General features: G+C 40.2%; 1 protein-coding gene across 1 annotated transcript in view; it reads right to left on the reverse strand.

The window, feature by feature from the left end:
* The window catches only part of LOC134535102 (dynein axonemal heavy chain 8-like), a 90283-nt gene that overhangs the window by 43889 nt on the left and 18927 nt on the right, over nt 1–27467 (reverse strand). Inside the window, exons 10-24 of the mRNA XM_063373979.1 lie at nt 25880–26026; nt 24088–24362; nt 23303–23513; nt 21637–21815; nt 20717–20890; nt 20012–20180; nt 15682–15988; nt 13984–14143; nt 11816–11985; nt 9322–9464; nt 6925–7114; nt 5356–5665; nt 4311–4518; nt 2774–3007; nt 1670–2115 (exon numbers count right to left, since the gene is read on the reverse strand). Of these exons, the coding sequence (XP_063230049.1) occupies nt 1670–2115; nt 2774–3007; nt 4311–4518; nt 5356–5665; nt 6925–7114; nt 9322–9464; nt 11816–11985; nt 13984–14143; nt 15682–15988; nt 20012–20180; nt 20717–20890; nt 21637–21815; nt 23303–23513; nt 24088–24362; nt 25880–26026 (3323 nt within the window). The remainder of the gene's footprint in view (nt 1–1669; nt 2116–2773; nt 3008–4310; nt 4519–5355; nt 5666–6924; nt 7115–9321; nt 9465–11815; nt 11986–13983; nt 14144–15681; nt 15989–20011; nt 20181–20716; nt 20891–21636; nt 21816–23302; nt 23514–24087; nt 24363–25879; nt 26027–27467) is intronic.

Raw genomic sequence — 27467 nt, forward strand, 5'->3', positions numbered from 1 at the left:
AAATTTGGATTTTAAGGAGTAAAATAGCGCTATTTTAGCAGTTTCCGGTACTTAAATTTAAATATTGTAATGTTAAAAATTTTATTAATTAATATGAAATTTGTTTGAGTGATGAATAAGATATTAATTAAAGATTTGTGCTAAGGGGGGGGGGGGGGGTTGAATCCCTAACCCCTCCCCCCCCCCCCCCTGGCTAAGCCCCTGGATACAGGCATAGTCTCCTGTGCACTGGGCCAGCAGAACGATCCAGTTCAGGTGATGCACACAAGGACATGTGTGTCTGGTAGCAAACGGTATTCCAAGAGTCACAGTATTGTTAATATCATTAAATGTAAAGAAGTAATTTGACTCAGAAAATATCTGAATACTCTCAAATTTAGGTACACATCAAAGACTCAACTTGCATTGAAACCCAGTCATATAAAAGACCTATGCGATTTTATAACCCCAATGCATGCCTTCTGCATCAGCCATGACACACGTTTTTTGACAGTTATGTTGGCAAATGAAATATTCAATTCTAGGGTCACAATTGTTCATACTGGGCTGCTTGTTTATGCGACGAGTATTCATATTGAGTCAGTGGTCGTGCATGTTAGCCCAAGATAAATGCTGCTGTATTCACCAATGCAGTATAAGTTTCTATAGCCAGCTAGGGATAATATTTTAAAATTAAACTATTCAATTTAACTATGCGAAATATATTTTTAGTTACATTTCTTCCTTTATTTACATAATTTTTTCATTGTCCCTAGAAAATTGTGAAACAGGATTTTTTACACCCACTGTGACAAAAAAACTGATTGTGTACTGCCCTAGTAACCGTAATGAAAAGACAACATACACTGAAGTAATTTGGACAATCTTGAACCTGGCATATTTTCCATGTACAGGCTCCTACCAGATCTGTCCCATAGGCAGTCCTTGGGAAGTATTTACGCAGCTTACAATTAAAATGTATAAATTTTTTTGAAGAAAATATGAACCTTATCTGCAAAAAAAAACTGATGTATAAAATATGTGTTTTAGTAAAAACAAGGCTTTTAAATACCCTGATTCTCATTTCGTGGCAATAAGGAGCCGAATTAAAATGATTCTTCTATGAGCGGGTGTCTCCAACACAACAACGAAACACACAGACTGCCCTGGGTCGTGCTGTGTTTGGACCTCCCTGCTCTGTACAATCACGTGTGATGGAGCACCTGTTAAGCAAGGAACCTGGTAACCTGGTAGTGAGCACGCTGGTCGCGAGACGGCCCCGCCATGGGCGTCGCAAGGATATATTTGGGGGGGGACTTCAATTGATTTAGTTGTTTGAGGAATATCCATCCCCTGGGGAAAAAAAGCAGGGGGTTTGAAGGTGCAAAAAGGTGGTTGTTAGGCATTTTTCTTTACTAAATATTCTAATTATAGTTGGTTGCAATATGTAATTTATTTTTTATAAAAAAATATTTTCAGAGAACAAATTTGTAAAAACACAGTTAACATATCTGCTGGTGCTATATCTACACAAAATCATTAATTTAAACACCAGGAGAAACTACGAAACTACGAAACTAAATATATTATTGGAGGGGACGAAATTGAAGACTTTTATTATTGGGGGGGGGGGGGGGGACGTGTCCCCCCTCGGTCGCGACGCCCGTGGCCCCGCAGTCCGGGCACGCACCTGTTGGCGAACAGCGAGCTCAGGGTCATGAGGCTCTCCTCCAGGCTGCCCATGATCTCGGAGATCTCGATCCCCTTCAGCAGCAGATCCCCCCGGTTCTTGAAGGGGGCGAAGTGCAGGTCGATCGCCGACCAGTCCGACTTGACCCCGTTCAGCCGGTACTCGATGTCCTTCTCGCGCACCGCGCCGATGCACACGTCCTCCACCTCGGCGCTGAACTTGAGCAGCGGCGCCTCCATGACGTCGCGCAGCGAGAACGTCTCGCGCTCCACGTCGAAGTTGTAGCCCATGGTCTCCGACAGCCGGGTCCAGTGGCGCTCCTTCATCGACTTGTCCAGCATCAGCCGCAGCAGCGGCATCATCTCGTTGAAGTCGTCGATCTTCTTCTTCAGGTCGATGTACGCCGGCCAGTCGCGCATGGCCGCCGGCAGCTGCCTGCACCGCATCTGGAATGTGATTGGCGCGCTGCTCGGTGCTGGGATGGTCGCAATTATGAAATGTATGATTTCCAACTGTGTTTTCAAATAAAATTCTACCTCTATATAGAATCTTTGTAACTACTAGAGAAAATTGGTTGGTTAGATGTCATTATCACAAAAATAATGTAAAATCACCATTTCTTTAAAAAAAAAATTTGTATATATATTTTATTTTTAAAACGGTTAGTAACGAGTCCCCTTTTTATATACACAAATGTAATTGAAAAACAATGATTTGTATAAGTAAAAAAAAATTCTGCAAATTTAAAAACGTCCCTTGAAAATACAGCAACTTGCACACCATTCACTAGAATTTCAGCAGAGAAGTTGAAAGGTAAATAAAAAAAAAATTATATGCATTTTTAAAAGTTGTATTTAAAGCATTTATACTTTTTTAGTACTACAAAAAATTAATTTCCAAAAAAAATTTCATTTATTAGAAAATTAATTAACATAGCTAAAGAGGTAATCAAAAACTAAGGAGTTAAAATAGCACAAGATGGTGTACGTCATCATTTACCTACTGTGAAAACAGCAAGTGAATCTTAAAATGCGGTTACTACCTGTATCCGTACGTAATGCCACGCAGGCAGAAACAGAGTGAAACAAATCCTAGAACGCCCACCTGGAACTCCTGCAGCTGCGCAGTGATGGCTTCAATATCCACCTCCGCCCACAGGAGCTCAAAGTAGCCGCTGACAGTGATCATGACGCTGTTGTAGAGGTCGTAGAGCCACCCCAGCAGACGCAACTCCCGGCGCCGATCTTCCATCAGCGGGTACTCCTGCACCTCCATGTCGAACAGCTGCTCCCCGCTGTGGTAGGTCTCGTAGCGCGACTGCAGCTCTTCAAACCTCGACTGCAACACACAACGTGCTCACGACGCTGTTGTAGAGATCGTAGAGCCACCCCAGCAGACGCAACTCCCCGGCGCTGGTCTTCCATCAGCGGGTACTCCTGCACCTCCATGTCGAACAGCTGCTCCCCGCTGTGGTAGGTCTCGTAGCGCGACTGCAGCTCTTCAAACCTCGACTGCAACACACGACGTGCTCACGATGCTGTTGTAGAGGTCGTAGAGCCACCCCAGCAGACGCAACTCCCGGCGCCGGTCTTCCATCACCGGGTACTCCTGCACCTCCATGTCGAACAGCTGCTCCCCGCTGTGGTAGGTCTCGTAGCGCGACTGCAGCTCTTCAAACCTCGACTGCAACACACGACGTGCTCACGATGCTGTTGTAGAGGTCGTAGAGCCACCCCAGCAGACGCAACTCCCGGCGCCGGTCTTCCATCACCGGGTACTCTGGTACTTCCATGTCGAACAGCTGTGCCTCGCTGTGGTAGGTCTGATAACATGACTGCAGATATCATAGAATTTTTAAACAGTAGTGTTCTTCTGCTCTTTTCCTTGCTATAGAACTATTTATTACAACTTGTTTAAAATACCATAATAATATGTACTGTAAGTATATACTAGTTTTCTTTAGTTCTCCTGAAACTAAACTGGCGATCACTAACCAAGCATGGTCATTATACCAAACATGCCAGATTACACTGTACTAAATTATCTGAGTTGCATTAGTCTTGTATTACTAAAATTTTAACATGTGTTTGAAATACATATCTAATAAAGACGTTTGTACATGATTATGACTCAGAGTGCTTAGACATCAAGATAAGGTTTTTTTATAAATAAAATCCTGTCCCTTCACCAATGGTATGCCTGCTGTGGACAAGGATATTAAAAACCACCACATGGTTCTGATTATACTGCTTTGTTATTCTCTAATTTGTGCATTTAACTCGTGAATTCATTACAGTAAAAAATTTAGCAGTGACAACTCTCCATCAGCTTGCATCTAACTTCCTAGAGGAAAGACAGAACACTGACTTGGTTTCTGGCGACGATGGTTTGGATTTTCAGACCTAAGGCAAAGCTGCAGTGATGAAGACAACGGAAGATGATTCTCCGGAGGTCTCTCTTCGCCACCTGCAGGGCATGGACACGAAGTGCCGGCAAAGTTCCCCGATTAAGACCCCTGGGAGAACAGTTTCATGTGCCCAAACACGGACCCGGTCGGGAACTGAGCGACCAGAGAGATGCGCCGGTCGCCACGACGTGGCGTGGCGAGTCCAGACTGCGACGGAGCGGACGCGATGCTCACCTTGAAGAGCAGCACTCTGTCGCTCGCCTCCTGGGCCGGAATGCCCACCTCCATGGGACCTTTCTCGTGAAAGTCGGTGTTGAAGTCGGTCAGGTCCACTTTGAACTGGGCCACCCCTTCCAGCAAGTCCTGTCTGAACGGCCTGTACACCTGCATCAACTCGTCCAGCGCTGTCTTCGCCAGTTTGGTCATGTTGTCTAACTGCATCCTGGAAACATTCGGCACCTTTCGACATTTACCACCGCTGAACAATGGAAATGAGAAACAGTATAATTTTAGAATAAAGAAGGTAGGTATCCAAAATATCAAGTTCAAATCAAATCACTTAAAAATTACTAGTCAAATACATGATGTGACCAAGTAAAACTCACAAGACAATGTTAACCAATTTAACTGAAAGATAATGGTTTCTGTTTAAAACTTTTAAAAACACTGTTTTAATTTAAACATTAGAAAGTGTTTTTAAAAGTGTCTATGTGAAATGTGGGCACTATTTATAGAATAAAAAAAAAAAACATGGACCATTAATATTTCTGAAAAGAATAAAAGTGTTTTAAGTGAGGTGTAATGGATAATGTTGAAAATTTGGTGTGGTCATAGATTGAACAATAAGGTTTATGGTAATGTTTGCAAAAGAGAAGACAACAATTGGCTTTAAAAGCTGAAAGCTTTCAGGGCTGGTTTAGGTATGCGTAGACACGAAAAAATTCAGCAGTAGACACACAGACTGGAAAAAATTAAGCAGATTATATTGCAATGTAGTCAAGTCGAGCTAGGAAAAGAGAGACGAAAATATTAACGAAGGAAATAAAGGCAGGAAGAGTTGTACCACATGAAATGAACAACTTCTATAAAAACTGGTTGGGCTTATGAGTTTTTCAGATGTTTCGGTAGGCAATGCAGTTATCTTCAGCCAAACCAAATCATATTAGATGGAAAATTACTTAGAATGCTACCCTTTAAGAAAAACAAAAGAATCTGTCCTCAAAGATACTTCTTCCGTTCAACATTGTAAACTGGAGCGAAACGCCTTCTGCACACTCACCTCAAAGTGTCCACCTTTTCAGCTTCCTCCAAGGGTATTTTGACCCCAAACTTCTGCAGGAGGTTGTAGATCTCCTCAAAGTGGTCGACCAGATCGCAGTTCTCGTAGAACTCCTCGTTGAGTCCTTGCAGGCACTCCATGAGGATCCGGACGGCGTCCAGGTCCGCTATCTTGCGCTGCACCAAGCCGGCCTTGGCGCTGATCTTGTCCAGGAACTTCATCAGCTTCTCGTTGTAGTGGCGGTGGAGCAAGTCCCCCAGCGAGACGTGCCACTTGTCACACTCGCTCAGCATGGACTGCTGGAGCTTTTCTGCGGTCAACCCAGCAACCAATCGCTACAAAACTATGGAGCGGACAAATCTCCAAACACCATCTAACATTCATTATTCAAATTTTTAACATTCCAAGAAAAGATCTGAGGAAAAATATTTGGTGTAGTGAAATTAGGAAAATGAATGCAAGCAAGTAGCGTACAGATATATATTTCCCGTGCGTGTGCCGGTAAGTGGATTGAGACTGTCGGTGTCCGCCATCTTGTATTTGTGAAGTCACAGCTGCCACGTTAGATTGTGACATAATATGTGGCCAGTCTTGGATTACCTCAACCTTAATCCCAGCACCTTCTCGGATTAATTTTTAAAATATCTGCTAGCGCAATGAAAAATCTAACTGTAACAATAATCTAACAATAAAATTGGAACCTCGCTGATACGAATACAGGATATTAAAAGAAGTGAGAGAACATGAGAAATTCATAATGCATTGACAGTTTTTATGTGCAAATCATAATAAATTTATATGGTATTTACAAGCGCTATTCTGGTGCAATTTTCGTAAGTAAGAGTGATTTATGTCGACTCTTTTAAAACAGCAAAAGCGACAGTTAGTCAAAAGCAAAGTGAGGTTTGCCGCTGCAGCACAAAAGCGGTCATCCACAAAGGAAATAAAGAGAAGCAAGGATGCGATGATAGACACAGAGAGAAATGGAGGAAGAGAAAGGAAGCGTGAGGGATCGTGGGACCAACACAAAGAGCGCTCTCTTGATCTCCTTCTCTACTTGTGTTTCCCGAGGATTTATTAGCAGTCCCACCCGTCACATCTGGAGCCGAGGTTCACGAGGCAGTGGGCAACAAGGGTCAGGCGGCACGAGAGACGCAGTTCAGCCGCAGAAACAATCAATTGCCACAGCTGAGAAGGCATAAAAGCAAAGAGTCAAAAATGCTGAAGCGAGCGATTCAAGCACAACACAGTGGCACAGCATTCGTGTGGAGATTTGAGCTATTAAAATAAAACGATGTTATAAGAAATATTTAGTTAGACTTTTTTTTTTTTTTTAATCTGCATCTTTATTTGGCTATTACGAGCACTTGGTACTATAACATCTAGTGATGTTCCCACTTAGTTCCCAAGTAAAACAGTAAACCTAAACATTGCAGGTTCGGGACACCGTTAAGCTGCTCCTTCGCGTTCCCTCATTTCAGGCGTGTACTTTGAGGAAGCAAATAACACGTGGGAAAGGACATAAACTAAAAGATCCTCGTCGTCCGAGCCGCGACGGCATGCATTCACCTGTCAGGATCCTGATGGCTCCCAGGTCGTGGTGCGGGGGCAGTTCGCGTATCTCGGTCGCGTACTTCTCGAACGTCGCGTACTTCTCGTTGATCTCGAACAGGCTGGGCGGCGGGTCGGCGTTCACGAACGCGGCCAGCTGCTCGTCCCGGTCTGGCGCCCACAGGTGCTGGAAGCGCTGCAGGTATCCCTGCAACCACCGGCCGAGCGCCGGTCAGTATACCCCCGCGGTCGACCTCTCCTGCGTTCTTCAGGCTTTCTCGTCGCGCACACCAGCACAGGCCCCCCACATCATTCTGTGGGCCCCGTTGCTAGAAGTCATGATGCCCCCCCTCCCCCCCAGTGGCGTAGCCAGGATTTGTGTATGGGGGGTGTTAAGAAGCATCCCCCCCCCCCGTATTGAAGTGGGGGGTTCTGGGGTCCTCCCCCGAGAAAATTTTTGATTTTAAGGTGTAAAATAGTGCTATTTTAGCAGTTTTCGGTACTTAAATTTAAATATTGTAATGGTAAAAATTTTATTAATTTTTAATATGAAATTTGTTTGAGTGATGAATAAGAAATTTAATTATATATTTGGTGCGAAGGGGGGGGGGGGGGGGGCTAGGCCCAAGGGGCCCCGTTGTCATAGCAACGGTAGCACCGGCCATTGGGGGCCCTGCACCAGCAATACACTCGACTCGAAACAAGCTTGCAGCATCCCTGAGCCCCCGAACAAGAGGAGCACCTCCATCAACTTCGCCACGGAGGGAACCAACCCCAGAGGACCCGGGGCTGCCACGAGGTCTTGTAATTCACGGAAAAGTCGAGAGATCTCAAAGTAGTCGGGGGGAAAACTAGAGGTGGTCGGGGAAAGCAAACCAAATTTACACGTGAGCTATAATCTGAAATACTGTGTTTGCTAAATAATGTCCATCACATTTATACAATTTTCTATGTGCAAAAAAAAAAATTACCCTTATTTTTAAAATATTGTGAATGAAAAAAAAAATTGTGTTTAAGAAAGGAATAAACATCATGCTATAAAAGTTTAAACAACCATTACAACCACTTTGGCCCCAACCAAAACAGTTAAATATTTTGTATACTGGTGTTTACAAATTGGTTGAAATAACTATTATGTAATTTTTTTCAACGAAACTTGGAAATTTCAGAAAAAACTGATTCTAACATTTTTAACAAACACACAAAAAAAAACATGCCATTAATGAGGCCTGTGTGAAGCTAAAGTAAAACAAGTCAAGTTAAAAACTGCCGTAAATGTTTGATTCGGTTTCGGCAGAACAGTTTTTGTTCTGTCAGATTCAAAGCTTCGATAAATCTACAAAGGTATTTCATTAATAAAAATAATAATGAACAAAATGCAATATCAATCATATGCAGCAAGACCTCAACTATGGAAAACAGCGCTTTGTTCAGAAACATGCATGGAGTCTTCTCTTTTCAAACAAGAGCACCAATAGATTTGAGAGAAATGACCTCTCTCTCTGAAAGAAGCATTGGGTCAGATGCAGTATTTGGCTGAGTTTGACAGATTGAGTGAAATAGACCAATTTTTATTCAGTTTTACACTGTGAAAAATGCTTCAAGCAAAGATGAGGAGTTTATTCCTGTAAGCAGAGCTTGAAAAAAAAAAAAGCTATAAGGAGGTGATTTGATAGTTTAAGAATCATTACTATTATGAATGGGCCAACCAAATCCTCACATACCATCAAATCCTTAGTATTCAAATGATTCAATAATCAAGGAAATGATTTTAAGAAAAATATTACAGGAAATAAAGTAAACTATAAAATTCAACACTGATAATCTCCAAAGTTTACAAGGTCGGTATTTTTTTTTTTCATCCTGTTACCATTCTTCAAGATATTGTGCTTTTAACATGTAATTGTATTAATAAAATTACAGTATATCTTGATTCTGGAAACTTAGTTCATGAATAAAACAAGTTAACATTTTTCATTTCTTGTACATTATTTATATTTTGGACCCTTGGCACCTAGATTCGGATTAGAGGGGTAGGTACTATATTCGAACTACTCTTTAAGATTCTAATTCGAGATTTGGACTCAAGAAAATTGGGATCTGGCCCATTACTAATAACTTTACTTGACTAGCTTTGCTCAAAAAATGAAAATTATAAATCAGCCTATAAAATAATAATTAATTTTGTTGTACTGACTTTAATGTGTTGGACAGTGCCAACTAATAACGAACTCCTTTACACTTGACGTGTGTCACATGTTTGTAGTCTTATTATAAAATTAATTAACATTTGCAGTGGACAAACTAAGCAAGCAATAAAAAACACACACAAACTTCGCAATGCTGATTAAGTGCTCACGCAGAATGTGGTGATATCGTAGGAACTATAAACATTTCCCGTGTCACATGCCGTACCTGAGTCAAGTCGCCCACGTGTGGGGTCAGTTGGTTAATGCCTCGCCGCAGCATGTGTGTCAAGGCTATTATTTCGTTCTGCTCAGTCACCGTCCTGTGATAGTTCTTCAAAATGATCAGTGTGTGCTTCGTATCATCATCGTCTGAAACAGATGAGACGCAACTTTCACGAGGAATTAGTGCTCCCTGCTTTCAAAGGCGGATACAGAAAGGTGGTCAGGGGAGGGCCAAATTATATTTTCTAATAAAATTTTAGTACATTATGAATTTAAATTTTTAGTACATATTATTCGAGGTTCAAAAACGTCTTGTTTGTCTATAGCACTGCAGTAAAATAATACTTAAGTAAGTTTGATAAACAATGATGAGAAATTAGGAGAAAATTTAAAAATTATTCAGGGTTCGGGGGAGGGGGGGGGGGCATGCTGCAATGCCCCCTCCCCCTTCTGGATCAGCCAGTACCTGCCTTAACTCAGTGGTATTTTTATTGAATCACATATTTTCAAATCCAAGTTATTAATCATAATTTTGGCATAGCAGAGAATATATGGTATTTCCCCAATCTTATAAACACCTAAGCGCCTTGTTACAGTCAGATATTTCTATACAGGCATGTATCTATCACCTGGAGGAGATATGTATCTGATTATTTCACACAGAGTGACAACGAATGTCACAATTTTTACACTAGTGGACGAACAGTGACCAACCAAAAAGAATCCACAACTAGGGCCTATGTCATGTCCAGCCACGAACTGCAAACCGTGGCTACATCTTAGAACCCAAGGTCGCAGGGGGTTACTCCTCTTTCAATGCTTGCAGAAACTCTGGAAAAATTTTAGCATTTTTGTGAAACACTGCCACAGTTGTAGTTGGCAGATGGGCATTTAGCTACGTATTTACATTTCGTTCATCTAGCGTGCATTCAACTGCCGCTCATCTTTAAACTTCAACTAACTTGTGAATAAATTTGTTTTGGGTGTCACTCATAACCTAAGAGTGCATTCTTCATACAGCAATGACAGTATGTATTTATCTATGCAATTAATAATGTAATTAAGTTTTTATCATAGATTACAAAATTAATGCTGCAAATGTTAGCTACATAGCTACGGTACTCTCACCCATACATTCAGAGCAATGATAGGACGTAATGGTGCGGGAAACCCTGGCAATATCCAACATACTTCCACACTTACGAAAATCCAGGGTAGGACTCGTTGAGGGTGGGACTCAAATTCCTTAAAAGGAGGCGAGCCTGCTTTCAGTACACCCCCCCCCCCCCCCTTCGTGATCCCACACACTTTATTTTTAAATTGGAGCCAAAATGCTATAAAAACTCAAGACACCATTTTCTTCACGCATTTTCCAGAACATTGATGGTCCAGCTGCTTACCATTTTCATATCACTTTTGCACTATTTGCATGATTCATTTATGTTTTTACTAGAATTCTTAGTTTTGTTCTTTGATGGTCCACTATTCTTGTATTGTCGCTTGCAGTGGGTAGTCCGCACCCTCGAGGCGGGAAAGCTGGGGTAATCTCTCGACAAAGGAAGCACAGGGCAGTCGCTCTGACGTCCCGACCCAGCCAAAACACAGGGACTGGAGTTGCCAGTCATATCCGTCGAAAGCGATGATTCTTTTATCATTTTTTTTGTTGATTCTTTGTTTTTGTCCTGTTGTTATGTTATAATAATTTTGTATCTTTATGTTTGCTGTATATGTTTGTATCAGTGTTGATTGGTCTGGTCGCTACAAGCGTGCGGCTAACATTTGCGGACGTGCCTACCTGCTGTGAGTCCCACCTCAGGCAGTGCTGGCCCACTCTTGGTACTGGAGGGGGGTTTCTGTGAACTTGCAGAGACCATTTATGTCTTTATCTGTGTGTGTCGTGCCCACAGTTAAAGCCCTCGGCTGTTGGTGGGAGTGTGACAAATAAAAATAAAATAATAACCATTGTTCATTTAAGTTATGCATTTTGTCGACAAGGTCATCAGGAGAAGTGGGCAGAACACATGTTTGAGGACGTGCAGAAGAAATCTGCCGTGATCTCTGACGTGAGGAACCATCCCAGCATCCGCCTGGAGCAACACCGAGACGAGAACGGCCAAACTTTACTTTGAACCTGAGACCTACAGAACTCGGACCCGGCTCCGTGGCTCCGTGGTGCGCAGTGGCGTAGCCAGGATTTGTGTATGGAGGGTGTTAAGAAGCATGCCCCCCACCGTATTAAAGCGAGGGGTCCGGGGATCCTCCCCCGGGAAAATTTGGATTTTAAGGTGTAAAATAGTGCTATTTTAGCAGTTTTCCGTACTTAAATTTAAATATTGTAATGGTAACAAATTTTATTAATTTTTAATATGAAATTTGTTTGAGTGATGAACAAGAAATTTAACTAAATATTTGGTGCTAGAAGGGGGGGGGGGATTTAACCCCTGAACCCCTGCGTTACCGTGACCCGCAGCCCGTAGCAGCGAGCCGGCATCACGCACCTAGTGGCAACCGGGGCTGGCCCCACATGTTGATGTAGGTGAGAGCGTTCATCACGTTGTCGAACACGTTGTTGAACAGCTTCTGGAGGTGCTCCAGCGACGGGCTCAGCACGATGGTGGGTATGTCCAGCTCCAAGTCCGTGGTGAACATGGGCACCAACGGCACCTGGCTGCGGCACAAGTTCCTCGCGCTGAGTCCACAAGCTCGCGCACAAAGCGGAATCAAACACTTTCAACCACGCAATATCCACACGCAAAACAATAAACAAAATTTCACCAAACCAAAATGAGAATACAGAAGAGCAATGTGTCGGTCTCGGTTCTCGGTTCTCGGTTCTCGGTTCTCAGTTCCACCGGTTCTCGGCAAACAACCGGCACCGAGAACCGTAAATATAATACCGGTACCACAGAAAGCCTTGCAGCCAGAGGTTTTCCTGTGAAAATACTATAGACTTCCAGTAAAATGCCTGTTTGTACGCATGGGTGACCCACGCATACGTCTTTTTTTAACTTCCCTTTGAGCCCCACCTGACAAAATGAGAGTAAAGGTTCGTAAATCTTTGGAAAAAATTGCCAGCGGCTCAGCAAGCAGTCTTCTAAGCTTCACCCCTTGTGGCCAGCCGCCCAGACGGATACCCCACACCATCAGGATGTGGTTATATGGTTTTATTATTAGGCAAATTAGTTTTTTAAAAAAACAGAAAATTTGGTGTTATTGTTTTTTTTTAAAACTATAACATTTTATTAAACAAATATGGCACCTAAATTATTTTGATTTATGTATAATGCACTTTTAAAACAAGAATTTTTTTAATAAACAAGATTAACTATTCGGAACAATAAAATAAATTAACAAGTATTTGTGTTTTTGGAAAAAAGTACCGTCATGATGTAAAACTGAGTTACTAATAACAGTTGCAAGATAAAAAAAAAAAGTAAACATTTTTTCCAATATTTTCAATACATACATTTTGGTAAATTGCCTGCTAAACAAATTGTATTTACTGAAAATTGGGATTTGACCAATCATTACTTTGTTTGCAAAGCATTTAACATAAAAATTAAAAATAAATAATGCTTCAGAAAAATATTCTACTAAACAGAGAAAGATCAGGCTTTTGTGATTTCAATTAATTTCATGTTATAAATGTTGGATTAATTTGACGTAGTTAGTTGCATTTGGGTGCTTTATGGTGTTTTAACTCTTATTTGGGTGTAATGTGGTGTAGTGACTTGCTTTCTGGCGTTATTTAGGTTTCATCGCAATTCACCGCATGATCTTCTCTCCAGTTATTACACGGGCTGAATGGCATTAACCGACGAAACATCCAGAGCATGCTGCACCGGGAGTGCCGTGAGGCATGGGCGTCGCAAGGATATATTTTTTTTTGTGGGGTGGGGGGGGGGGGGGGAGAGGGGACTGCAATTGATTTATTTGTTGAGGAATATCCATTCCCCTGGAAAAAAAAAAAGCCGCGGGTGGGGGGGTCATCCCCCGGGAAAAATTTGGGGTTTGAAGGTGCAAAAAAGGTGGTTTTTAGGCATTTTTTTCTTTCCTAGATATTCTAATTATAGTTGGTTCCAATATGTAATTTATTTTTAAAAAAAAATATTTTTCAGAGAACAAATTTGTAAAAAACACAGTGCTCACATTACCACGATTGGACTAACTGCACCGTGCACAACATACGGGTTATTATCACAGAAAACATATTTTTTAATTTAACTACGAAACTGAATATGTTATTGGAGGGGACGAAATTGAAGACTTATTATCGGGGGGGTTTCTGTGAACTTGCAGAGACCATTTATGTCTTTGTCTGTGTGTGTCGTGCCCACCCTTGAAGCCCTCGGCTGTTGGTGGAAGCGCGACAAATGAAAATAAAATAAAAAAAATAATAACCAATGTTCATTTTAGTTATGCATTTTTCGCCGACAAGGTCATCAGGACAAGTGTGGGCAGAACACATGTTTGAGGACTTGCAGAAGAAATCTGCCGTGATCTCTGACGTGAGGAACCATCCCAGCATCTGCCTGAAGCAACACCGAGACGAGAACGGCCAAACTTCACTCGAACCCCCCCGTCGTCGCCCCTCCGGTACCCCCCGGTTGCGACGCCCACGCGCGAGGGGCCACGCCAGCTCGGCGCCGCGCCGCGGCTACCGTACCGGTGGATGTCGGTCTGGGAGCTGAGCACGTGCAGGGAGTTCTTGGTGGCGGTGGTGAGCGCGTCCAGCACGGCCACCGTGTAGTGGTTGAACAGCTCCTTGCAGTCCTGCTGCACGGCCGCCAGGTCGCGCTCCGAGACGTCCATGACACTGTAGAACGCTGTCCGGGCACACCGCGAGACACGCCTGCCCTTCACACACTCTCTCCCAAACCAACCACTGCAATGAATCACTGGCCAAACAAAACGTTCACCTCCCATCCTAATTTTTGAATTATAACTTTTTTTTTTTTTTGGTGGGATGTGTTTCCAAAAATAAAAACTGGAAAAATTTGGCCAATTTCGGGCCGAATTTTGGGCAAATTTCGAAGGTCACAGGTCAATTTGTGAAAGATCAAGGTCATCCGAGATGGCCTCTGTGACGTCACGATCCAAGTCGGCAGTCGACTAGGGACACAGCAGCGTAATACACACAGTTTGAAAACTGGGAGCTTCTGAAATATTGGTCCACCTGTTTTCATTTATGAACCAAGACCCACCTTGAGGGCAGGATTTTTTACGTTTCCAAAAATTTTAACGTTTTGACCTTTTTTGACGACGCACCACAGATCTCTCGGCACTTTACAAAGCTGTCCAGAAGTGCGGCGGGAACCTGAACGTACGTCTCAAGCACGGCTCACCGAAAATTTCCATTTAAGACCTTCGCCACCCGGGCGCACATACGACCTGCAGAGCTTCCGAAGAAACCAAAACCACAATATTTTAAAATTGCTTAAGATATCCGAGTGAATTCTGTTTACAAAAAAGCATTTAAGAACTTGCAGAGGGCAAATGAGTCGTATTTTTGGGAGTTAGAAAAAAAATAAAAAAGTGTGGTTTCAGAATTTTTTTTTTTAGGCACGCAACATACAGTACAAATTCTTGAAAGAACTCAAGGGACCCACATTACACCTTCATCTTCATTTCACTGCCATATATATAATATTATGATAACCACGCGCCAGTTCAGAGCCTTGTACTTGGAGGAGACACATGCTAGAATCACCGGTGAGCATCGCATATTTATCATCCCGCCTCACAAACACAAATACACCCCTGACTAGGGTTATTTTGATTCTCAGCAAGTTCAAATGAAAGCTATACAACAATACAACATCCCGCTTTCTGCCACTCATGTTGAACCAGAAAAGCTATAACATCAAAGAACTGAAGACCAGCTAATCTACACATCTGACTGGGACATCCCCACAGAATGGGTGTTTCCCACAGAAGGGGATTTCCCGAAGAAAAAAAAGATTTCTTTAAAAATAATATTATTTATTTCTTCTTTTTTTACACGTTTGACTACAATTAACTAATTAATTTAATTTTGGAGGAGTATTTAGCTGGGTATAATTTAAAACTTATTAATTTAATTTATGTAAGATCTTGATTAGAATATAATTATTTGTTTCTGTATAAAGGAAACATTAATAAGCAAACTTTTGTTGTTATTAGAGAGGAATTAAACCTTTCATTAAATTTTTTTAAGATATTCTATTCAAAAATACATTTTAAAAAATTTATATATTTTTTAAAACCACTTGATTTAAAACATGGTTCAAACCGTGGTTCGAATCAGCAACCCTGCCGCTCACCTTTTACATCCGACTGTAATCGCCTAGTTGTTTAAGGGATGTAAGATAAAACAACAGCTAACCTGCGTTCTCTGGCAGGGCCTCCTTCTCCTGAACCACAAACTCGCCCTGCATCCACTGGTGTATTTCGTCCTGGATCTCCGGACAGTTGATGAGCGACAAGAAGTGTTCGATCAGTTCCAAGACGGACGTTTCGATGCTCATGGACATGGTCTCCATCACGGGCCCCACTTTCTTGCTCAGAATGATGTTGCGGTCCGCAAACTCGCTCGCCGAAATGAACTCGTCTTTGGAAGGGATTGAAGCCATCATGACGTTTTCTAGTGCTTCTCGTACTTTGTCGATCCTATTTTCTCTAATATCGTTGGCCTGGAAAAACAAGAACAGTGCTGTATAATCTCACACATGTAAACAATTTGAATTGATAACTTTCCAAAGCCTGTATTTGGAGGTGCCTGGATACAATATTACGTGAACTTCTCAAAATATGTTATTAGTAAAAAAATACAGCACCAATAAAAACAAAGCACATTTCAAAATATAAATGAAAAAGTTAAAAAAAACAAAAACAAAGGGGGGGTTGCAGGACATAAAATATATGATGCTTTATTCATATAAAAATTTCTTGATACTGTAAACCATAACATTTTCATTCAAAAACAACACATCCTAGGCTTATCTAATAAATATTTTGATTGGTTTTCAAGTTTTTTAAAAGACAGAAATTTCTATGTTTCGATAAATAATGTCAACTCTACGTTACATGTTCCTACTTCTGGTGTTCCCCATGGTGGGACTTTGTCTCCCCTTCTCTTAAACATTTCCATAGATTAACTTTTCATCTGGTGTTCTCTTTGCAGACAATCTAAAAATGTCTACTATTTCTTCCATCAACTACTGTCTTTTTCTGCAAAATATTATTGTGGCAATTGATAGGTGGTGTAATTTAAATCTGGTTAAGTTGAACTAAAATAAAACCTCTACTTTTACTAGAAAATATCATCCAATTAATTTTGACTATAAACTCTCAAATTTTCTATTAGGAAATTGAATTATATTAAGGATTCAGGTATCAGTCTTGACTCTAAATTATTTTTTTCAATTGTGAACAGAAATCTTGCTCTCGTTAAATTTATTACATATAATGCTCTAATATAGACTCAATTCTCAGCCTTTATTTTACTTAGTTAGATCTAAACTCAAATATGGTTCTATTATTTGGAACATTCTTAGTAAAACTGATAGTGACAAACTTGAAAAAGTTCAAACCAAATTAATCAAAATTATCAGTCAAAATCCAAATTTTAATAATACTGTAGAACCCTGTTATAATGTTCCCGCATATAATGTTTTCCTGCTTATAATGTCATATTTTTAAAGTCCCAATATTTCCCCCATAAGGACAATGTACTAATTTACTGCATATAACGTTCATAAATAGTGTAATTTCCCGCTTATAATGTTTGCTTTCTAACATTCAATAAATGGGGAAAATATGTTTTAAAACCAAATTATTCCAACACTTAAGATAAAAGTTTCCTTTATATATGTTTATGTTTACAATCTCTGCCATACAATACATGAAGTTTGTTAAAATACAATTTTATGCAATACATATACTGAAGGTACACAATGTTCATAGTTACGTGTCAGTTGGCACCCTTAGTCAACTCTTCTCTTCCTTGCCATTCCAGTGGGTATTCAGATGCACGTACATAGTCCTACAATATTTAAGTTGCCAATCATTGAGCGAGGGCATAACTACAAGTGTTTTCTATTGCTTACAAATAATTTATTTTTTTTTCATTCATACGTAGGAATCCCAAAATTAAACATTTTCAGGTGGCGAAGGAGTAGACGTTCTCACTCTTAATGTTGTCATCATGAATCGCGAGACAATTTTACAAAAAATGTGGCAGTGTATCTTTGTTTAAAGACAAACAAAATTTAACCAGGGAACAAGACGAAGTTATAAAAATTGTTGGCTTGTTTCAGATAATTCATGTATCAAGTATACTATCTTTGGTTTTAACATTAAAGTTGTTTACATAGCTTGGTGAGTCCATTGGTACAAAGCTCGAACATTGTTAAGTGCTAAATTGAGATTTCCTGCTTATAACGTTTTCCTGCTTATAATGTTTTTTTCTTGTGCTCCCTTGAAAAACATTGTAACAGGGTTCTACTGTACTTTAGATTTACTCTCTCTTCTTGGTTCATTGTCCTCTAGAAGAGCTGTTTTAGATGCATCATTTGTTAGAAACTGTTATGAAAATTAATTAAATGTAACTATCTTCTGGACAACAAAAGAATTAAAATTCCGTCCAAAATTTGCTATAAACCTATGTTATTTCCCTAAACAAAAAAAAAAATATTAGCATTTCATATTGTTAAAAATTTTTAATAAAGTCAACTCTTTAATTACTCGGTTAAACAATTTAAATGCTAAGAAAATTATAACCTACCTCAGTCCATTATCTTAGTTCATTTCTTTATATTTTATAATCTTCTCATTGTAAGTACATATTTAGATATTGTTTTGTTTCTCATATTGTCCTTTTTTGTAATTTTTTTGTATTCATGTTCTGTACCTCTGTTTTTTTTCTCTGTTGTGTACTGTTTGTCGTGTGCCTATCATCCAAGGTTTTTAAGCTGTCAATAGGCATGTTACAATTAAATACATAAATAAATAATTTTTGAAGTTATACTTCTTTAAGCGCATTATAAAAGAATCATGTGAGTGAATTTTTACGATGTACGCTCACCATGCAATGGATATTTTACACTATAAAAAATAAAGCTACATACAAAAAAAGACTATGTACAAATAAAAATTATATATGTGCTTTTAAATTGTTTATTTTTGTGACTGATATTGATTACTGGTCCATATAATAAAAAAACAAAATTATTGTGAATATTAGGGATAGATATTGTGTTTATAAACTTTTCAAGTGTATTTATATATTTGAGTTTATGTTCCTGTATGTATAATTTATTTCCATTATAAATTATAAATAATTACATTATAATTTAATAAATTATCAAACTCAGTAAATTAGAATAAACATTCACCATATTTATTGATTTTCATTACTAATCAAAACTTTTTACTAAATTAAATAACTAATTTTATACATGTGTTGATGTGTTTATATTACTATTAAATACTGAGTATTTATTTAATTATTTTTAATTTGATTGCATTTATACTTTACCAACAGTATTTATATCAACACTCCAGTGTTTTTATTATTATATTTCTATTAATTAATTACATGCAAAATTAAAGTTGGTTTTTTCGATCACGACAAGTAAAACTACATAATCATATGGACCCATTAAAACCTCCAATTTCCTATCGAAATGAAGTAGCTTGGCTTCTGAGTTATAGCCGCGTTCTTGGCGAATAATTCACCGACGTTTCTGGTCGACATTGCAGTTGCCATCATCAGGGAGCAGTTACCTACTGAGTTACCTACTGAGTAGGTACCTGCTCCCTGATGATGGCGACTGCAATGTCGACCGAAACGTCGGTGAATTATTCGCCAAGGATACCGGCCACAACCCAGAAGCCAAGCTACTTCAGACAATGGCCGTGAAAGCCTGCGAACATTATTCCGATTGAAATAACGGCACTGAGAAACAGAAAAAAAAAATTGGTTGTCTGTAAAGTCGTTTTACGGACAATAGTTTAACGTGACAACGTTACAGCAAAACATTGATGAAATGATTGCATACTTTTATGAATAAAATTGAATCATTTTTATTGAATTATCACTATTTTGTATGGATACAAAGAAGGAGTGAAATGAAATCTACAATTTAATTGATAAATTTACTTTTATTTGCACTCATTAATTCAAATATGTTTATTACTTTAACAAACAGATTATTTTAACTATAACTTTTTGAATGAAAGTCATTGTTTAATTGGAATGTTCAATTGGCTCAGTAAAATAGTATATTCCCTTGCACGTCGGTTAGGCGGTTCAACTTGATATTAAAATTTCTAAGTATTTTTTAAATTCTCTTTTATGTTTCTTTTTTATTATTGCTCATTATATTGGAAAAATTAAAAATGAAAAAAAAATAAAAATTAATCAATAATAAAATAGTTTAGTTAAAGTACTAAATTTAAAAGCTACTTTTGAAAAGCCCGCCTTAACCTATTTAATATAATAGTAGAATCATAGGCCAATCGATTGGAAGAGAGATAAATGCGGCGCAAGCGTACAATGAGCGTAACGGGACACATCGTAACGGGACAATGTGCGTAACGGGGTTACTTTTTCGTGCGTGCAGCCGGCGTTCATCGATTTACTAGACGTTGCCACGTCAAAAAAAGGCTCGCGCCTGCAGCGTCCGTGGATGGGGGGAAAAAGACCCGCGAACCTGCTTCAGGAATATCTCAGCCTCGGTGAGGGCCTTCTCGACGTCGTCGCAGAACTTGACGATGTTGTACGACATCCAGGTGACGATCTGCAGGCCCGGCTGGAAGGCTCGCTGCAGCTTGTACAGCAGCGGCCGCAGCAGCGGCAGGAACAGGTGGTCGATGCTCGACCTGGAACACGAGGCTTCCTCATCGATACACGCTGGACCAGGACATGTCATCACGAGCGTCCGACAAAAAAAGTTAACCAACGTCTAATTACGCCAGCTGAAGATTGCAGCGGAAAAGACGATTCAGTGGCTTCGTTCAAACATTCAGGAATTGACTAAAGAAATCTTGTTTTTTTTATTTACGTACTCAACACAGAAATATGCAACACAAATCACGGATGATGTGAAGGAATCAGCAACCCCTGTGCATATACACAGAAGTTGTTTCAGTATCTATCACTTTACCAGGAAATACGTAATGGTATAGCATGGTAATCCAACATGATATATAGTGTTTCGAGTACAGTTCGATAGTTGTGCGAAAAATTTCCGATCTCAACATGAAGATGGCGACACTCGTCGACAAAAATTGGGGAATTCGAGGTGTGTGCGTTCCGAGGTACTCTATGGGATTTGAATTCGAGATTCGGGATTCGAGGAAATCGGGATTCGACCCGTCGCCGGTCGCAATGAAACATTAAGGAAAGTGCGTCCCACCTGAGAGCGGCGTCCCGCTCCAGCGCGACCTGCAGCCGCGTGTGGATGTGGAAGATGCGCTCCTTGCGGAGAGCGATCATCATGGCCGCCTCTGGCACCTCCATCTCCAGCTCCCACATGTTCTCCGTCTCCACTATCAGCTCCTTCAGCGCCGGGTTGAAGTTCACGTGGATCCTGGACACCGACGTTGGCATCTGAGCCCGATGCGCCACCACCTCCCCCCCCCCTTCCTTCCACCACCACCCTCTACGACCGCCCGCCGAAGTGAAGTCAGTGCTCCGCTCCCGAGAGTTGCCGAGCGAGGACCAACGGGCAGTGAGTCGCGAGCGCCGCGAGAGGAAGGAGCTAGCTTCATGCACCTGTCGTCGTTCTCGGAGCTTTTGAGTGATACAGGGGGGAAACGGGCCTCGCCGCACACGGGCTACGTCACGGCCCCGAGGACAGAGCAGCCAGGTCCACATGCCCGTTACACATGTGGTGGCGCCCTAGGATTCGACGAACACTTCAACCCCCATTGCGGTTGGTTACCACATACCCTATGGTCAGCCTCTGCACACGGCGACAGGCCAGAAAACCGCAACTGCTGTCCACTTTTAAGGATGTGCGGACAAACTGAAATTAACTAAGTGTCTAGATCACGGGGTTAACACGACTCACGTGAAACACTGTGGCGTTCAAATGTGACACATGGTTCACCTGAACTTTCGGCTAAACTGCATCTTATTTGCTATCCAAAAATGATTTTGTATTTTGAAACTAATGAATTTCCTTTGCTTCAAGTGGCAAGCGTACAAGGTGATATTACGCCACAGAGATGTTACATACTGCACAAACACACGAGTAATAGAATACAGTACAGTATCCTGTTGCGTGAGAAATGAAGTACGGCTCGACTCTCTAAACTCTCAGGAGCACCGCACCTGTGCGTCTCGTGGGTCCTCACGAGCACCGGCTCGTTGAGGTCCTCGCTGACGGTCAGAACGTTCTTGCACCACTCGCGGTGGAAGCTCATCTCGTAGTAGATGAGACACTTGAGCAGCGCGTTGTACATGTTGATGGCGCGCCACGCCCCAGGTGCCTCCAGCACACCCGGCTTCGCCTGCGCACAAAACACCACCCCGCGTGGTGACCACGTGTTCTGCTCCCAGATCTCGTGAGCAGACCATGCGGTGTGCCACCAGGTCACACAAGTATTCCATATGGTGTGCCATGATGTCATTACAGTAGACCATGTGGTGCGACACCAGGACACACTAGTAGACCATATGGTGTGCCACAAGATCACACCAATAGACCATGCGGTGTGCCACCGGGTCACACAAGTATTCCATATGGTGTGCCATGATGTCATGCAAGTAAACCATGTGGTGTGACACCAGGTCACACAAATATATCATATGGTGTGCCATGTCATGCAAGTAAACCATGTGGTGTGACACCAGGACACACTAGTATACCATATGGTGTGCCACAATGTCATGCAAGTAAACCATGTGGTGTGACACCAGGACACACTAGTAGACCATATGGTGTGCCATGATGTCATGCAAGTAAACCATGTGGTGTGACACCAGGACACACTAGTAGACCATGTGGTGTGCCATGATGTAATGCAAGTAAACCATGTGGTGTGACACCAGGACACACTAGTAGACCATATGGTGTGCCACAAGATCACACCAATATACCATATGGTGTGCCACAAGGTCACACGAGTAGGCCATGTGTTGTGCCACCAGGTCACACAAGTAGCTCACATGGCATGCTGCCAGGACACACTAGTAGACAACATGGCATGCCACCAGGTCATACTGGAAGACCAAATAAATTTCTCTTTTCCAAAAATGCCTTAGTCCAAACAAAATCTGAGAAAAAAAAATACTCTCTTGTCTAGATGATCGGAATTTTCAGGCCTTCTTATACACATAAATAAAAACAAACTGAAGCTCTTTTGTTGCATGAATTGTATGTTTTGACTACAAAACCCCTTTTGCTACAAATATGGACTTATGGTACTTTTGGAAGAAAAAAAACCATACAATTAGCATGCCACCAGGTCATGCTGGTGGACAACATGGCATACGCAAGTAGACCACGTGATGTGCACCAGGTCATTCAAGTAGACTGCACGGCATGCCACCAAATAATGCAAGCTGACGACACAGAATTCCATTAGGTCACACTAGAAGACCACGTGACATGCTGCAAGGTTATGCTAGTAGGCAACGTGGCATGCCACAAGATCACGCAACTAGACCACACTGCTGCCAACTGGTCATGGAAAGCTGAGAAAAATAACATATTAAGTGATCGAGTTGAACTATGACCCTATATGCTAATAATTTTATAAGAACTAACATATACAGACTACTATTAATTTGCACAGTTTTTTTTTACCACCCGGTGAACTTTAAGGAGTTATGAATCATATTTCTTCTACTTATGCGACTAAGTGGTTACCTTAAAAGGCACTGGGCAAGTGGCTAAAACTTACTGAATGTCCATATAAAATGTAACCAGATCATTCAAAAAGATAGCTAGCTTCCGTCACAAAAGTAGCCAGTAAGCACATCATGTGATACCAACCTTCAACAGCGTCATCGGTGCATCGATCCTTTTGAATATGGATCGAGCCCAATAGATCCGCCCGCACGTTGGGGGCATGTTGTGGAGGTGCGGCTTGGGACAGTGTTCGTCATAGAAGTCTCGCCATTTTGCAATTTCTTTCTCAAATACTTCCACGATGTACGGATACATCGAAGCAATTTTGAAGCAAGGCAGGTTCAAGTTTTCAAACCTGCCAACAAAGTACAGAATTTATAATCGGATTACATTTAAAAAAAATTGAGAAAATGATAATAGGCTATGCATTCTGAAAAAAAAAATTACATTACATACTAGATAAGTGGGGTGGGGAACCGGTAGGGAGGAGAGCGCGTCAGTAGCGACGCCACTCCAACGCATGCGCTAGCATGCAATAGCGGCACTTTCGTCAGCAGGGTGACTTACACTGCCTCTTTTGAAACACCTAGCACCAGTTAGAAAAAAAAAATTGTTTTCATTGACTGTAGTTCTGAAGTAAGGTGGTCGGGTATCATCTGGGAAGTGGCACAGTTAAGAGGCACGGCATGAAGTTTCTCAACTCAGCTGTTCTCGATGGCACGATACAAGTTTACAACTATCATTCGACCCCCCACTTTTAGTTTCAAGCAGTTTCGGCGAAAATCATCGCTTTACATTCAGGTTAAGTCAGGTATTCAAAAGAAAAATCCTAGATTTCCATCCCGTTAAATAAGAGCCACACGATTTTGAGTTGTGGCCTCGTTGCACTGGGAGTGAGATGATTGCGCCCAGTGCCCACGGCTACCAACCTCTGCAGCAGCCCCAATGCGTTCACGACTTCCTGCTCGTTCTTCAAGCACTCGGCCAGGAAGGCCTGGAGCTCCACTTCGATGTCAGACACGTGGCGCTTGAACTCGTCGTAGTCCGAGTTGAAGTCTGGCTCAAAGTACTCCAAGACGTTGTACGGCTTCGTCGATATCTTCACGAACAGCTTGCTGAACTTCTGTGCGTATCTGTCCACGTTTTCTATCGCACACGTCTCCAGCAGGGAGTAGTTCAACACAATGCTCAAGACATCAGATATCTGGAAGAAAAAAAAATTAGTGTGTTAAAAAACGGTCGTCCTCCTCAGGATATACAAAACGTCGAAAGTTTACCAACTCCCTCTTAAGGTTCATAATAAAAACAAATATTTGGAAACACACGTGTCATGGTCCAAAATGTTTTCTAAGGCTGCTATATTCCTTTGAATTTTAAGCTAAACCACTTTTTATTACAAATAATAGACAAGGAATACTAAGTGTATAGATTTCGTTTAACTGAATAAATTTCTACGACCACCACAATCCCTGTCGCTGTCGTAAATTTATTCATTTAAAATTATTCCCCGTGACAAATTTTCAATGAAATCATCTTATGACAGTGACAAATAATAATAATAATAATACTCTATTTTATGCATATAATCAGATTAAAAAATCTTTCAACCTAGGTACAGTTTACTGGTTTCAGAAAATGCATTACCAGGATTTGTTTTTAATGTGATGTATTTTACAACTTATTATTTTTTTTTCATGTAGCATAAGTGACCTTTATTTTACTGTATTTTGGATCAAATTTCTTGGACTCCTCTGAAGTGTGAAAAAAAAAATTAAATGCATGTTAAAATTTAATTTGAAAAAAATTTTCATTGTAGTAATATTTAATTAAAATTTAAAAATAAAAGCAATCTTAGCAGAAGCCTAGTATGTATATGTATGGATATTATATATAGTTTACACACAGACATTGCAAACCAAATGTTGTTACTCTTTGCAATAGATAAATTTCACACCTATCTACTGTTTGTGAAATGTCAGGCCGATGTTCATAAATATAATTTTTGCCTGATTATTAGTGTCATGGTCACTCGCTACATGTTTAACACCTTGAGTTCCCACAGCTGGCTTGGGTGATGCATGCAACTCTACTTCTATATTCCTATTTTCAAAGTATTCCTTCATAAATAACTGCAATAAGAAAAAAAAAAGATCTAACACCACAGGTGAAGTCCAGTCTTAATAAACAGGTTGTTATTTAGTACGCAACTAGCAGAACAGCACTATAAAAATTAATTACCCAAAAAATCCTAACACAACACTTTTGTGGGGATTAGGCCACATCATCTCGGTTTTTCAAATATTGAACCAAAACTTGCGGAACTGGTTCCACATTACACGTCACAACTCCATGAGACTCAGGAGCTAGCTTCATGATGTCAACACCCGTGGATTGGTGCAGTTATTGTGACAGTTTTAATTGCTCCCGTGAAACAATAAGCAAGTTGTAATCTGTTAGTAAATTTACCACTTTTTCTTTGAGGGAAAAAAAAGTTTCTAGACTAACACCATGCTATGTAACTATGATATGTCTTCACAAGACACTCTCATATTATTAGGTTTTAGAATTTAGTCTCTCAAACCGATCACATTATATATGTCAACATTTTTTTTTACATGCTCATTCAATGACACAATCGTACTGCAACAAAACCAAATCATTGCCGAATAGTGATTTTTTAAATTCACGAATACTACTGAGACACAACAACGATACACTGACCTTCAGTAAGCGTTCATCGAAGACTTCGAAAACTCTGAAGATATATTTTCTGGAGCAATTGAAAGGTTTCTCGTGTGGAGATTCCTCCATCTCTTTGCAGGTGTCTTCGAAGCACTCGTTGTACGTCTTATAGAGCTCCATGCACTCCTGCCAACAGTACGAGTCGAGGCCAAACATGAGCACCAAACATGAGCACCAAGATTTGAGAGGGGGCAGGGGGGCGGAACAGACAGTTCAATAGGCCTGTGCGAAGCTTCAACTACACGAATCAATCAAAGCTGTTATTAATATTCAAATTGACTTCGCCAGACAATTTGCTATTCGTTTTATTTGAAGCTTCAGTTGTGTTGCAAAACTTTACGTCAAATGTGAAGCTCCGCATTTGTTGCAAAGCTTTAAAACATTGGAAGCCTAAAATTGGCTCATGAAAAAAAAAAATATATTTTTTTTTGTGTTGTACCGTATATGTTTGGCTTGAATAAAGTTGGTTACTCGTAAAAATCAAAAGGAGGCACTCCATTTGCTTTTATGAATGCTCAATATTAATACTATGCATGGTTATTTTATAATTTTTATTGAATTATTGATACACAGACGTATATGGCCTAATTGGTTAATCACTTAATCAGTTCAAACATTACATAATAAAACAATTTTTTTTACCGTAATCTTGTATTTTATAAAATAAGTTTAATAAAGCTTCGCCAGAATAATATAAATAATTTGATTAGACTTTGCAAATATTTAAAACATTTGTTTTGATTATTACTGCACATCAAAAACTAGTAGCATTCGCAATGGCCAACAGTTCAATAACTTAGGTCTGTTTATTTCACCATGTGTTGCTTTAAATCTATCTTCCCCGGCATTGCCGAACATAGTTGTAATTTTTAATTAAGATCCTATCACTAACACAGTCAAATATGTAGTAAGTTTTATTTTTTAAAGTGAAGATGGTTTTAAGGTTTAATAGAAGTGACATTAAACACGCTCACTAAAAAAATGTAAGAACTCTGAATATTTTGTATGTGACTTACGTAGATTACTGGACTTAAGTATTGAGACTGATAAGCTTTACCCAAAGTTAATTAGGAAGTACCTAAATACCACAGTTAACTGTATAAACCTCTGATACTAGTATTCATAATTTTTTTTTTAATTTTTCAAATGTGATTAAATAATAAATTTTGATAGTTGTTAAAACTAAAATTTAATAAATGTAAAAAAAATTGAGATAATTATTTTCCAGACAAAATGGTAAGAACAGCAGCTAATGAACCTTGCTAATTAATGTTTTCACTCTAAATACGTGTCACATAAGTAAAGTAAGAGAAACCTCGCTTCAGGCTAAAGCTGATATCCATGACGCAAGCTTTGGAATTCCAACACAAGTAAACTATACAACTACAGATTAGGACTCAGTTGTTTGGTCCATGCGTAGAGATCCAGCCATCCTGCAAACATCGTAACGAGATTGCATCTCGAAACCATATCACCGTGGAGAATTAAAATAGAGAAACATCCCAAATAAACTCCTAGTTTTCCAAAAAAAACACTTCATCCCACGTTGCCATCACACCCGCAGGAA

Source organism: Bacillus rossius, chromosome 8 (genome assembly GCF_032445375.1).
Source record: "Bacillus rossius redtenbacheri isolate Brsri chromosome 8, Brsri_v3, whole genome shotgun sequence".
Classification (NCBI taxonomy): Eukaryota; Metazoa; Arthropoda; class Insecta; order Phasmatodea; family Bacillidae; genus Bacillus; species Bacillus rossius.